The sequence below is a fragment of the Lynx rufus genome, unplaced genomic scaffold (genome assembly GCF_022079265.1).
Source record: "Lynx rufus isolate CCGP_SWC_20201006 ecotype Redwood Valley unplaced genomic scaffold, mLynRuf1.p SCAF_19, whole genome shotgun sequence".
Lineage (NCBI taxonomy): Eukaryota > Metazoa > Chordata > Mammalia > Carnivora > Felidae > Lynx > Lynx rufus.
The window spans coordinates 6,094,923-6,110,622 of NW_025814833.1; the positions used below are offsets into that span (position 1 = coordinate 6,094,923).

General features: G+C 37.5%; 2 protein-coding genes across 4 annotated transcripts in view; both read right to left on the reverse strand.

Annotated features, from left to right (window-relative positions):
* Positions 1-2,707, reverse strand: part of ACSL4 (acyl-CoA synthetase long chain family member 4) — a 60,955-nt gene extending 58,248 nt beyond the window's left edge. The window contains exon 1 of one of the 3 annotated variants that reach the window (XM_047081839.1): positions 2,667-2,707. The gene's annotated coding sequence lies outside the window, so the exon portion shown is untranslated. The remainder of the gene's footprint in view (positions 1-2,666) is intronic. The other 2 variants (XM_047081837.1, XM_047081838.1) reach the window with 2 other exon arrangements.
* A 14-nt stretch (positions 2,708-2,721) lies between these two features.
* Positions 2,722-15,700, reverse strand: part of LOC124514061 (translation initiation factor IF-2-like) — a 34,611-nt gene continuing 21,632 nt past the window's right edge. The window contains exon 3 of the mRNA XM_047082156.1: positions 2,722-2,945. Coding sequence (XP_046938112.1) covers positions 2,871-2,945 — 75 coding nt within the window. The 3' untranslated portion in view covers positions 2,722-2,870. The remainder of the gene's footprint in view (positions 2,946-15,700) is intronic.

Here is a 15,700-nt window from a genome sequence, read left to right on the forward strand (position 1 = left end):
TTATCAACAATAAAGTAATACAAACTGTAGGCTGCCAACCACAAGTATAGATTACAAAAAAAAAAATCTGTGACCAGCAGTAATACTCCCATAGTAATAACTTTGTGTAGCAGGGAGAATTTTGCAACTATACCTTTTTTGCCACATGACTTACCCTCCACATTTGCTAGAGGAGCCAGTCTAACAGGTTAGTTCTTTGTTAATGTAGTTACCCAGTACTTTATATTGTTAAAAATTATGCAACAATGTAATCTTTATTTCTTACAAAATGGCCAAATAAGTCACTAAAATTCAACCCTATGGCCACCATGTGAAACTGGATGACCCTGTTTTGTTTTTTTTTAAAGCTCACTCTGCCCTTCAGTATTAAATACACCTTTATAAGTGAGACTAATAAAAGAACTGAAAGACTGATCAATCTGTTGAAGACTGAAATCCTGTAACCATTCAGTCAACTCTCAAATATTAGCACTGGTAAAGAGAAGGGCACAGATATTCCAAAGACAGATCATTCAAAATGTATATTATGGGGGGTGGGGTGCCTCACATTTTAGAAATTAAAAAATTATTAACTAAAGCATGTATTTACGAAGCTAAATACAAGAAGCCATGGAAAAGTACTCATAGAGTCAATGTCTCCATACTAGGGATGAGGAATACTTTCCATTCTGCTCTCTTCACGTTCATTTGTTTACCTGGCCCATGCATGTTTCACTAAGGTGAGGGAGGGAGGGAAATGGAATTCGGTATTTCTGTTTTGAAGTGTATTTTGGGATAAGCAAGGCCAAGCTCTGCCAATTGAAGAGGAGTCTCTAAAGTGCCAAAGACACTCCCAAGAACCTGTACACGCTCCTGAACACAATTGGCCATATGTTTCTGCTAATGCTTTTTGGCAACTCCCACTCTTTGCCTTGGTAGTTTTTTCTCTTACCTATCTAGATGGGCTGTAGGCCGATTGCTATAAATGTTTATCTATGTTTGCAGTGTGTGTGTGTGTGTGTGTGTGTGAGAGAGAGAGAGAGAGAGAGAGAGAAGGAGGGAGGGAGAGAGAAAGGAAACAAACTCTCTGTGGATAAATAAATTAACTATACAAGTCTGAATACTACTGCCCTCACAATGGAACCACAGTCTATTTCCCAAAGGAAACACTAACCTCACTGGTATCTTACTTCTTCGATCAATCCCGGTGTAGTGTGATAAGTAGCTGAATTCAGAGACAGTGAATTCAGGTCTGCTTATGAAAATTTCTGACCGCACTTAAGGTTTTTCTAATGCAAACTAATAATCGGTTGACTTTAGCACTGAGCTGTACAAGAACATCAAGTCTTGAATTTCTTTACACTTGCAATTCAAAAATAGTTATTAGCACATGAGAACTACCAGTTCAGTCTGTTTCAAGTTTATAACCTATTATAATTAAAGCGATTCATAGAAAGACCAGAAATACAAGAGAGGCAGCATCGTATACAGGGTTTTGGTCCTGGTTCAGCAGCTTGCTGAACTGTAAGACCTGGAACAAATTAAATAACCTCTTGTCTGTTTCCTCATCTGTAAAATGAGAAAGCTGGGTTCTTATTTTAAGATATCACAGACCAGTAAGTTTTTAAAACAAAAAAAGGATGGTGAGAGAAATAACACAGCTGCCTTTTTTCTTTTTTTGGCCAGGTATGGACATTTAAAAAAAAAAAAAAAAAAAAAAAACATTGAGCTCCAGCTAGCTCGAATAAAGGCTCTTTTGCTTTTACATAGGAAAAATAAATAAATAAAGAAAGAAAAAATAAATAAATAAAAAAATAAAATAAAAAAAAAACCCTACCATTTGTTATCACCATCATTTCATAGAAGATAGAATGTATTTAATCCCCTAAATTAGATGGACAGATCTTATAATAACAAGTAATCGTGTAAATGGGAAGAGTTTAGCTTTAAGAAACAAATGGCCCATTGTCCTTACTCTCCTCACTTCACCGTGGACCAATAAAAACTCTTCACTGACCAGCATTTGTCTGAAAATCAATGTTTGGGAAATACTAGACTAGATAATTTTCAACGTCCAAGACTCAAACACTGTGATTCTAATTTAAGTGCTCTGTTGTATTTCTTTGATTCCATGCTATGGTCTAGAGTAGATGCTTCAGTGAAGGACAGGACTAATACTTACAACTCTGAAAATCAGGAATATATTTAAGTCAGTTTTGAGAAACAGTAACTGGAATAAGGTTTAATTTATTAGGGAGGATATATGCTACTACAGATCTATCTTCATCAGTAATAATGAACCTCATTACAGATGAGGAAATTGATGCAAAGGGAAGCAAGATACCTTGTCAAAGACACTCAACAGCCTGTAAGCCTCAAGAGTCAGAACTGGAACTCCAATCTGTGAGTCCATGTTTTGGTATCACTCAAGGAAAAAGATTTTACTTAGATTTCAATTATCACCTCCCCTTTTATAAATGAGTGATGATGGTCTAAATTTTACAAGGTGTACAGGGTGAAAAGTTTTCCCACTTTACTTTTCCAAATCCTGCCTTTTTAAGACAAACATTGGCAGGGTTTTTCCACTACAAAATGAGTCAAGATGCCTGTTAGTATGGTTAAAACTTAATTTTCTCCAAAAGCTGATAAAATTACAAAGTTAGACTTTTTAAAGAACAAATACTTACGGATTTCCTTTTTCTCTCAAGAAGAACACGTCTATCTTCTTTGATTTCAATCTGCAATAAAAGACAATGCTTATGGCTACAATGACATGAGAAAAGAACTCCTTTAAAGAAAAACAAAACTCAAGTGCTGTTTTGCATTACCTGTGCACCTTAGCTCATGATGAGCCAGGTATCAAAGGAAAACCAAGAAATGACTAGAGATGATCATCTGGCTAGAAGTATTGCTATTAGAATCTCGGAAAAGTAATTGGGCCTGATTAAGAAACCGTAGTCAAAACTCTGTGGGGAAAAAATGGCAAGATTAAAAAATGAGTGGAGGGGGTATCTGGGTGGCTCACTCAGTTAAGCATCCAGCTCTTGGTTTCAGATCAGATCGTGATCTCGTGGTTCATGAGTCTGAGTCCGGATGTCGAGCTCTGTGCTGACAGTGCGGAGCCTGCTTGGAATTCTCTCTCTCTCTCTCTCTCTCTCTCTCTCTCTCTCTCTCTCTCAATCTCTCTCTCTCTCTCTCTCTCTCTCACACACACACACACACACACACACACTCTCTCTCTCTCTCTCTCTCTCTCTCTCCCCTGTCTCTCAAAATAAATTTTAAAAACTTTAAAAAAATGGGCAGAGGAACTGAATAGACATTTTTCCGAAGAAGACATACACATGGCCAACAAGCACATGAAAAGGTGCTCAACATCATTCATCATCAGGGAAATGCAAATCAAAACCACAAAGAGCTATCACATCACACCTGTCAGAATGGCTATCATCAAAAAGACAAGAGATAACAAGCGTTAGATGTGGAGACAAGAGGATGTGGAGAAAAGGGAAGCTTTGTGCACTGTTAGTGGGAATGTAAATTTGCACAGCCACTATGGAAAATAGTATGGATGTTGCATAAAAAGTTAAAAACACAACTATCCTATGATTCAGCAGTCCCACTTCTGAGTATATGTCCAAAGGAAATGAAAACAGGATATCAAAAAGATATCTGCACTCCCATGTTTACCGCAGCATTATTCACAATGGCCGAGATATGGAAATAACCCAGGTGTCCAGCCAGTGGATGAATGGATAAAGATGTGGTGTGTGCATACATACAATGGAATATATTCAGCCATGATAAAGAAGGAAAGCCTGCCATTTGCAATGACCTGGATGGACCCTGAGGACATTATGCTTAGTGAGATAAGCCAGGCAGAGAAAGACACATGTTGCATGATGTCACTCATATGTGGAATCTAAAAATTCCACGCCTAGGAACAGCATATAATGGTGGTTATCAGGAGTTGGTAAGGGGGGAGGGGAGACTGGGGAGGTGTTGTTAAAGGGTAAAAATTTGCAAGCAGAAAATGAGTAAGTTCTGGAGATCTAATACACAACATAGTGATCATAGCCAACAGGACTGTCATACACTTCCAAACTTCAAAGAAACTAGATCTTAAATGTTCTCACCACCAAAAAGAAATGATAATTATGTGATGCAATAGAGGTGTCAGCTATAGCTACAGTGGTAATCATAACAATATATAAATGTATCAAATCAACACGTACGCCCTGCACAATGTTATATGTCAACTGTATCTCAATAAAAATTTTTAAAGTAAAATAAAAAGAAAATGGCAAGAAGCAGGATTCATGCTCTTAACAGTTTTATTTGTACTTCTTATTCCCCCCCATCTCCCAATCAGGACAAGAGCCAAGTTCAGAGACAGAGACAAAGTGTGACCACAGAAAACTAGTCAATCTACCTAGATATCCCCACCCCCAAGTGCCTCAGGCACCTAGCGATTTCCCTATAAAAACCCACAATGAATAATTTCCTTCAAACAGCATAAGGTTCTTTCCAAATTAAAATACAGCCCTGGTCTAGGTAAAACCTACAGATATTTTCATCTTTCCTCAGTGAATATACAGATCAGTTTCATGATGTTCTTTCTTCAAGATGGATATGCCATGAAGGTTTAGGGTCAGTTTGCAGCTGAAGGTTAACATATTTTGTACAACGCAGGAGACAAGGACTTACCATCTGAATACTCAGAATGGTAAAATAAGGTCCTTCAGTAATTTGACATTGCTTACTTATTGCACATTTCAACACTACTGGGGTATCCTAGGCACAATTATAATTTTGAAGAAGAAATGAGCTCTTATTTCCACACAGTAGTACTTAAGCAGGACTTACTTAAGCAGGACTATGAGAAGAACCCTTCAAAAAAAATTTTTTGGGGGGGGCGCCTGGCTGGCTCAGTCAGTTAAGCATCTGACTTCAGCTCAGGTCATGTTGTTGTGGTTTGTGGGTTCAAGCTGTGCTGACAGGTCAGAGCCTGGAGCCTGCTTTCAGATTCTGTGTTTGCCTCTCTCTCTGCCCCTCCCCCACTCATGCTCTGACTCTTCCTGTCTCTCACAAAATGAATAAACATTAAAAAAAATTTTTTTGGGGGCGCCTGGGTGGTGCAGTCGGTTAAGCGTCCGACTTCAGCCAGGTCACGATCTCACGGTCCGTGAGTTCGAGCCCCGCGTCAGGCTCTGGGCTGATGGCTCGGAGCCTGGAGCCTGTTTCCGATTCTGTGTCTCCCTTTCTCTCTGCCCCTCCCCGTTCATGCTCTGTCTCTCTCTGTCCCAAAAATAAATAAAAACGTTGAAAAAAAAATTTATAAAAAAAAAAAAAATTTTTTTAATCTAGATGCCCCAATGGAAGTCACAAACACCCTTGGACCTAATCACCACACTAACAAGCTGGTATTAACTCAGTTCACTTTCTCCTTTGCTACCATCAGAGAACAATGAAGGGAAGGATGATATATACCAGGACCTATCAGTAACAGACCATGCCTTTTGTTTGATAGAACTGCTTTTCCAATGCAAGCGAATATCCACAATCTACTTTTGGGGAGAGGGTGCTGGGGACAGTGTTCAGTACATGTGTGAACACAGATGGTTAAGACTACTTACAAACAGAAGGCATGCTACTTAACATTTATTTTTCTCCCACAGGGCTAACGTTTGATATCAACACAAGTAAAGTAAATCTCCGCATATACATATTAGAGTCCAAAAAGCTCAAAAAGAGAATTATGGGGAGGGAAAACTTCATATTTCTATATACAAATGGAGAGATTTCCCCCACAGATTAATTCAGGTAACTGATAAATGACAAATACTAACCTTGTATAAAATCACTGAAAGACCTATGGGTGGCAGGGGGAGATACATTTCCAGTCTCATAGCCCTCCATCAATCGGGCAAGACAAAGCAACTCTAAGAGGTTCTTGAATATAAAAGATAGACTTTACCGCCTATAACTTTAATGGACATTTCTTTCATCACACAAAAAAAGCAACAGCTGCCCAGCAGATAAAAGGGAACTAAATCACATTTCCTAACATAGCCTAATTTTTTCTGTACAACAGAAAACCTGACCCTGAACTTAACCTCTCTCCTAGCCTCCCCCCTACAAAAATAGCATACCATTATTAAAGCCATTCTATTAAAATAAATTGAAGAGATAATTTCATATAAAAGGACTAAGCAGATTGTCACCATGCAGGCTCTATTTACAAAGCACTCTGACTAGGAATGATCTAACAGATATTAGAATGCAAAGTTTGAACATACTTTTCAGTTCACATGTACACTCGCGTTTTTGTAACACAAGGAAGTTGGAAATCCTTCACAAGGCAAACTTTTAACAGAATACAGCATATAATATAGTTTATTTCCACTTAATGATCACCCGGTGGCATGGAAAAAGAGAGAATACAGCTTCTAGAGTTTATCATCTTTCAATTAGGCAATGAGGCAGCCCTGAGAAAACCTTACTCACCGAATACCATGCAGCAAAACTGTGTCCATGCGGCTAATAGGACAGTGATTAAGGAAAAAGCAATACAAATGCAAGGCAGTGCTGTTCAACTTCAGACAACCCTCATCTTCTGAGGCAGGCTTAAAAATAAACCATTAATGTGTTTAGTTTTTGCCCTCTTGCAAATAAGTTAGTCTGTTAGCCAGCATTTTGAAAACATTCTTCTAGAAGTAAAGTCAATACTGAACTTGTGATAACATCTGCTGTAAATGTTTAAACCATAAGGAATCTTCCTCCCATAATTGATGTCTCAAGGACCCATCTTAGTAAGTTTAAAAGAGAATGTTTCAGAAAAGAGTGGAAAATATTAACAAAGTTCTGAGCACTTGGTGTTCAAATCTAAAAGTAAACTCTGGTGAGTCCCTTATAAAACAATGTTCTAAGCAATGGTCTTGCTTCAGATAAATACATGTAAGCCACATGTTAACAAGTGCTAGTGAATGAAAACTGCCATACTAGAATACAGTTCAAAGGTTAGAAATGTTGAAATCAAGAAACAACACAGATACAAAACAGTACATATAACTCCATTATATACACATATTTGAGTGGGTAGATATTCATAGAAAAATTAGTAAGATATGTACCAAATATTAATGCTAGCTAGCTATTGCTGTGTGGTAGGATTACAGGTGAGTTCTATGTTTTAATATTTTCATATATTTTCATATTCTTTGTGCTGATTTAATAGCTTCCAAAATTCCCGTAAATGTTGTTTATTTCAAAAATGATTTTTAAAGAGTCATAAAGGAAGAAGAAAATGACATTTAAAACAGGCCTACATGACTGTCATAAGTCAATCAAACTACTAGAGAGCACTGCTCAAAATCTAAGCTACAGTACAATCTTTTCTTTTCCCTTTAAGAATATATTTGAGTATGAGTGGTCCAAGAATCTTAAATGTTTCATAGGATCATAGGTCACTTGATTCATAAACAACTAAAACGTATTAAACAAATGTTATAACCTAAATAAAACGACCCAAAATTTATCATGTAATAGTGTAAAGAGTATGGAGATAATTCCAGACTGTCACAGACTAGAATGTTGTTTCATGGAAAAGTTATGTAACCTAAAACAAAATGTGTTTTAAAAATATTCATGATATCTCAATAAAGAGGTTTAAAAACCTCAAACATTACAAAATATAAAATACAAAGTGAAAGCATCTTTTTTATTCAATCTTGTAGAAGTAAGAGCTTTTAATAGTATGGTGGGTACCCTTGGAGACATTTTTGTAAGCATATTCTAATACACTCACACATGCACAGCTTTTAAGCAAAAACTGAATCATACTATCTATACAGTGTGCAACTTTGTGAGTTCGAGCCCCACATCCGGCTCTGTGCTGACATCACAGAGCCTCCTTGGGATTTTCTCTCTCTCCCTCTCTCTCTGCCCCTCCTCTGCTCTCTTATGCTATCTCTCTCAAAATAAATAAACTTTTTAAAAAAAGATGGAGACATACCAAAGGAACACAGGGGCCAACCCAAAAGAGCTCCCAATGGTCAAATCTGGGACAATTTGAACAAATAATGATAGTGTTAGCCTAAATCCCAAAGAATAAAATAAATATCCATGAGGGCATACTAATAAAAATAAATGATTGAATAAATAAGTACACAAGGGAGAAGGAACAAATCTTTCTTATACAAAAATTCTAATTAACAAATGTGGAAGAAATAAAGGAAATAGAAAACCTGGTGAGTGAAAGTTTTAAAGTTAAAACTGGTCTCAAAGTATTATCCCCAAATGTATATTAATACAATATAATAAAGTAGAAGCATTTATAACATTTATTAACTACAAAGAGAAAAACTATAACTTTACTGTAGAGAAACACAATTGATATCACCTTAACTAGGTGATCAAGGTTACCATCACTGATAATAGGGCACATCGACATCACATACCCCCGACAGGACGCATTTAGAAGGAGACAACATTGCTTCTGTGGTATTCTTGCCCAAATTACATCATCTCAATCTAACCAAGAAAAAAAATTAGGTAAACCCAAATTAGGGACATTCTACAAAGTAACCAGTATTCCTCAAAGCTGTCAAGGTCGTAAAAGACAAAGACTGAGGAACTGTCATGGATTGGAACAAACTAAGGAGAGCTAGAGTCTTATGCTAAATGAAATAAGTCAGAGAATGACAAATACCATGTGATTTCACTCATATGTGGAACTTAACAAACAAGCAAAGAGGAAAAAATGAGAGAGAGAGAGAGAGAGAGAGAGAGAGGAACCAAGAAACAGATTCTTAACTATAGAGAACCATCTGATGGTTACCAGAGGGGAGGTGGGTGGGTGCTGAGTGAAATAGATGATGGGGATTGAGGTAGGCACTTGTGATGAGCACAGGGTGATGAATAAAAGTGTTAAATTACTATATTATACACATGAAACTAATATAACACTGTAATCCTACTGGAATTGAAATTAAAAACTTAAAGTTAAAAAAAATGTAAGAGACTAAGGAGATACGGCAACTATATGAGAACCTAGATTGGATCCAGGAACAGAAAAAAGATGGTACCGGAAACACCGATGAAATTTAAACAAAGTCTGTAGTTTAGTTAATAGTATTATACCAATATTAATTTCTTAATTTTAACTAATTGTACTATAATTACATAAAATGTTACCACTAGGGGGAGCTAGGTGAAGGATCCAAGGAAATGATGTACTAGGTTTTGCAACTCTTTTGTAAAAGTTTAAAATTTATTCCCCTCAAAAAATTTTAATGCTCTCTAAAATAGAATACATCATTTCACATTCCCACCAGGAATGTGTTAATATGCCCATTTCTCCACATCCCCTCCAACACTGCATTGAATTCTGTTCAACAGGCACCAAAAACACTTTTTTGATATTTTTCAATGGATGTATTAAATTATTTACAGTAGTCACTATATCTGAATTTCTTATATGAATGAATATGAATCAAATCCTTTGCCCATTTTTTCCACTTGATTATTCATTTTTTCTTAGTGATTCATAAGAACCCTTTATATATTAAGGAAATAAAGCCTTTGTCTGCGGTATTGTTCCCAATATAGTTTTTCTGTTGTTTTGGGTGCTTAGGGCCAAATACTGGTTCTCAAGTTTTAATAACATGTATTAGTAGTCTCATTTGTGGCTTCTGGGTTGTTTTTCCACTCCACGATTATAAAAATTATTTCCTCATAGTTCCTAAAAGTGTGATTGCCAAGTCAAAGGCAGATTGAGGGGGTAGGAAGGGTGGGAAAGGAAACTATTAATATATAATAAAAAATTACTTTCCAGAAAGGCTGTACCTATTTATATTTCCATCAGCAGCATTAAATATTTTACTATGAAATAATTTTTAATAGGAAAACTATCTACCTTACTATTCCACCCAAAAGAAACTATTTATCACCTTGAAAAAATATATATCATATTCATATTCTCTGGAATTCTCCTGTGTCAAAGACTTCATTCATGTCCTTCTTTCTACCCAGAATTTTGCTCAAAAGCCACCTTTTCCGGGATATCTTCACTGATACCTTGAGCTAACATTTCTTGCCTTCTTTTGAACTTCTACCGCTTTTCTCCAAAAGCTTGAAACTTCTAACATTTTTTTAAATGTTTATTTATTTTTGAGAGAGAGAAAGAGAGACAGAGACAGAGCACGAGTGGAGGAGGCAGAGAGAGAGAGGGAGACACAGAATCCGCAGCAGGCTCCAGGGTCTGAGCTGTCAGTACACAGCCTAACGCAGGGCTTGAACCCATGAACTGTGAGATCATGACCTGAGCCAAAGCCAGACGCTTAACCTACTGAGCCACCCAGGTGCCCCAACAGTTTGAAACTTCTATTACATTACCTTGTATTATTTATGAATTTGCCTTAATCACTTATCTAAACAGTAAGCTCATTCAGGGCAAGGACTGCGTCTTACTACCTCTGTATCCCACCTTGGCTTGAAAATAGCATCAAATACTTGTTGGAATGGACAAAATAAGTAATCTAACACTTGTCAGAGAATACAGCTGGTTTAAGTCATTATTTTTTTTCCCTTCACAATTCATATCAGCCTTCACTTTATTTGTAACTTTTTTTTTATTTATTAATGAAGTATAGTTGACAAAATGTTCTAATGGTTTCAGGTGTGCAACATAGTGGTTTGACATTTCTATACTAAAGCTAGAATTTCTGTTTACATTATCATCTTCGGCAAATATTTGGTAACAAAAAACTACCATTATATTTTAGAATGATTATAATCACTTTTAGCCAAACAGGAAGTCCTTTGTTCTACTCCTAACTCAAAAATTATTCTTGTCAGTACCGGGAAGAACATATCACCCGTATATCCATGACAACAATGGATATTTCTTCGCATAGTTAAATCTGCAGTATTCTGGGGTAGTTTCTTTGTTGTACTTTCTCGGTTTTGAAGCAATGCTTATTTATGCTACACCCATTGCCTTTACCCAAGCTCAAAGACAGAGTCTAGTTTCAATGCCAAGAGAAATACTCCAAGTCTAGAATTATGTTACCACCCATTTTGGTATATAAATTCTCCCCCTATAATTAGTATCTTTACACACACACATACATTTAGTTTTACCATTAGTATGATAAACTTTATACACATGCGCGTGCACACACACACATCTATGTAAACTCTGTGTGTGTGTGTGTGTGTGTGTGTGTGTGTGTGTGTGTGTGTGTAAAAATAACAAGTACCTGAGCTACAATATAGGTACTAGACTTCATCTGGAACAGAAAAATAAACTAGACGTATATAAATTCCACTCCTTACTTACAAAGTTACAGATTTTTCAGAGCCAAAATAGGCATTAAAATGAGAGTAGTGAACTAGTCTCTAAAATGATTCCCTTGGGGCGCCTGGGTGGCGCAGTCGGTTAAGCGTCTGACTTCAGCCAGGTCACGATCTCGCGGTCCGTGAGTTCGAGCCCCGCGTCGGGCTCTGGGCTGATGGCTCGGAGCCTGGAGCCTGTTTCCGATTCTGTGTCTCCCTCTCTCTCTGCCCCTCCCCCGTTCATGCTCTGTCTCTCTCTGTCCCAAAAATAAATAAAAAACGTTGAAAAATAAATAAATAAATAAAAAAATAAAAAGTTCTTTTAAAAAAATAAATAAATAAATAAAATAAAATTATTCTCTTCTCGGGGCACCTGGGTGGCTCAGTCAGCTAAGCGTGCGACTTTGGCTCAGGTCATGATCTTGAAGTCTGTGGGTTTGAGCCCCATGTTGGGCTCGCTGCTGTCAGTGCAGAGTCTGCTTCATATCCCCTGTCTTCCTCTCTTTCTCTGCCCTTCCCCTGCTTATGCTATCAAAAACAAAAAAAAAACAAACATTAAAAATATGTACATAAAAAAATTCTCTTCTCTCTCTTCTCCAAATGACCATAGGAGCTAAAATTAAGTCTACTTTCTAGAACATTAGGAAAGCATCTTATGGGCGCGCCTGGGTGGCTCGGTCGCTTAAGCATCCGACTTCGGCTCAGGTCATGATCTCACGGTCCGTGAGTTCGAGCCCCACGTCGGTCTCTGTGCTGACAGCTCAGAGCCTGGAGCCTGTTTCAGATTCTGTGTCTCCCTCTCTCTCTGCCCCTCCCGTGTTCATGCTCTGTCTCTCTCTGTCTCAAAAATAAAATAAACGTTAAAAAAATAAAAAAAAAAAAGGAAAGCATCTTATGTGCTTCCCTATGCAGGAGAATTAAGAATTTCTTTCTCATCAGTATTGATTATTCTTTACTCTTAAGATGAATGTGAGAATATTAGAACACAGGGGCGCCTGGCTCAATCAGAAGGGCATGTAACGATCTCAGGATCATGAGTTCAAGCCCCACATTGGGTGTAGAGATTACAAAAATAAATAAATAAACTTTAAAAAAAGACTATTAGAGAACAACAAAAAGTTCCAATCCTTTCTGCTACCTAGGATTAAATTAACAACAGCATCAAGAGGGAAAAACACATTTTCTTTAAAAGTTCTCAATACTCAATTGCATTTAAATAAGAATTTCTTTAAGTAACAAACACCAATAAATCCTTGTAAGGTCTGCCTAAACATATAGCTTCGCTATTATGAAACACCAATAGGGGAAAAATGTTTTAACACATGAAAATTGCTGTCGCACTGGTAATTCTTGACTTGGGACCAACAATGTTGTAACACTGATTTTTTAAACATTTTGGCCAAATAGATTGCATCATATCAAAAACTGGACATACCAAATCCCTTCCTTCCAAGTTTATTCAAGAAATGTTTTGATACACAGATGATTCTGGATTTATAAGGCTTTCATTAAAATACTAAAGACCCAGGGGCGCCTGGGTGGCGCAGTCGGTTAACAGTCTGACTCTTGATCTCAGCTCGGGTTATGATCTCACAGTTCATGGGTGCAGGCCCCCCATCGGGCTCTGTGCTGATGATGTGGAGCCTGCTTGGGATTCTCTCTCTCTCCCCATCTCTCTCTCTCTGCCCCTCCCCTGCTCTCTCTCTCAAAATAAATAAACTTAAAAAATTTTATAAAAAAAAAATACTAGAGACCTGAACAATACTTAAATGGAGTGCTTGTTACTCTAAGTGATTCTCACCAGAAAGTACTCTAGTATAACAATTCAAACTTTCCAAAAATTCATATAATTTTTTCCAGAAGCTACATTTTGTTTTTAAAGACAACAAAAGCATGAGTCTTAATAAACAGTATGCACAGAAAGGGTAAGTCATAAACGATAAGCACTCATGGAGCAATAATGTTAGGAGGAAAAAACCTAGCACTTTCCCCTAAAGTTGAGATTGATAAACTACTTGAGGAAGGAAAAAATATATATTTTTAGAAACACAGACTCTTGGAGCTAAAATACGGTCTGTTTTGATGGTTCTCAAAGTATCCAGGGCCACCAGCTCTTTGTACTACTAGCTGTTGATATTATATACCCACTTTCATTTCACCAGGAATAATTTTTATTTACTAGAACAGCAATGCATGGAAGTTCCATCAGAAGGAGTGCCAATTAAGAATAAAGAAAGTACTCAGTGCTGCCAAATATATACAAAAAGGCACTTTATATACTGTTGACAGAAGCATAAATTGGTACGAGCTTTACAGAAAGCAATTTGGAAATATGCCTCTTACATCATACTCCCAACCTAGTTATTTCACTTTCTACTTCTAGGAATATCCTAAGGAATTAATCAGAGGTGCACATACACAAAAACGTAGACAACACTCATCACTGTTATAAAAAGAACTGAAAAACAAAGAATTGCAAATGCCCAAAAGGATGGATATTGGTAAAATAACGATGCATCAATATAATTAAATACTACACACTCATCAAATGCAGCACTGCCAAAGCGTATTTAAGGATATATTCAAGATATATACAGTTTCATTGGCTTAAGAGGAAACTTGAACAATATCAACCTCTTCAAACGTATGCAGACTACAAGCTGAAATGTTAACCCCGCCCCCCCAAGGTTGTAGAATTATCAGTGATTTTTAGTTTTATCCTTATATTTTTCCTACCCTTTCTAAAACTTCTGCAGTGAACATATTAGTGTCATCATTTAATAAATAAGGAGAGAATAGAGCACTAGTCTTTCAATTAATTCTAGTGTGCATCTGTGTTTGTGTGTGTTGGGAAGTGACAATGAATAGGGCCCCTAAGGCATTTGGTGCTACTCAAGTGGGGAAGTGACACTGTAAAAGGATCCAAAAGTTGACTTCAACTGTGCTAACGAAAGATTAGACACTTTTGTTTCTAAACTACCTAGACTCAAAATAAAAGAAACTTCTTTTGCTCATGCAACATAATCAACAGAGCAGAATAAAGTTCCTTTTTTCTTGCTATAACTACAATGTTAAATGTTCCCTAAAGCTAACTGTCCTCGTGGTCCCCTATGCCAAAATGTGACTAACAACCATTGACGACTACTGGCAAGTGAATGCACGATATCAAAAAAGCAGACAATCCTAAGGGGTTCCACACAGAATAAAATACAAGTAACTTCTCAAAAGCCCAGGGTTCCACTCGCTTATCCTATCAAAATAAGCAGGAACTGGGGCGCCTGGGTGGCTCAGTCGGTTGAGCGTCCGACTTCAGCCACGTCACGATCTTGCGGTCCGTGTGTTTGAGCCCCGTGTCGGGCTCTGTGCTGACAGCTCAGAGCCTGGAGCCTGTTTCCGATTCTGTGTCTCCCTCTCTCTCTGACCCTCCCCCATTCATGCTCTGTCTCTCTCTGTCTCAAAAATAAATAAATGTTAAAAAATAATAATAAATAAATAAATAAATAAATAAATAAATAAATAAGCGGGAACTCAAATGCCAGAGGATATCTGCGTAAGATTTAATAGACACCCCGTCATACTTGCCAACTCTTCTGCTCTCATAAAGGAAAAGGGTTTTTGTCTGACCAGCATCAGCCCTCTAGGGGAAATCAAGGCCTTCTCTCCGAAAAGGTATCACAAGCAAAAGGCACCAAGTGGGGATCACCTCGTTGTATTCCACTCAGGGGCTAAGAAGGATTTTGAAGCAAGGGCACTTCAGAACTGAAGTCTCCATCAGTATCCAGTTGTTTACAGCCTCAACTCTGGGACCAACTTCTCTGAATTTCAGAGTGTATCATCTTACCTAAGACTGTCTTGCTTTAGACATTCCAATCAACTGTGATATCACATTACAAATGCGTACTCGCTTCAAAAAGAAGCAGGCAGAAAAGGCTGAATCATCTCTTTCCCTCAAAGTTTTCATTTCAAAATGTTTCGGGTAACAGTAAAGTATCATTAAGTAATCTCACTTCCTGTAAGGCCCAGACAGCTAGGAGCGTGTCCTGCAATAATCTCGAAAGGGCCTAGCAGCAGAGTCCACAATACTAAACACTATCAAAAGAGTACAGCTGATACACATACGATTGCACTGCAACATATAATATATCTACTTGAAAATTAATGTTTTTACTGTAAAGTCAAGGGAAAACGATCTGTGGCTGCTGGTTAACTCAACTGGGTTGACCCAGTGCTCCTGAAGCTAAGCCCACAAATTCGATGCTTATGTGAACAGGTTCAAATGATGGTGGTCACACTTGCCAGTCTGCCAGAGTCTGTCCCCTGGTTTACCTGTTGGCCCAGTGTAATTATTGTCAGAATCCTCACCCCTTTTTTGGCAAAAACATTC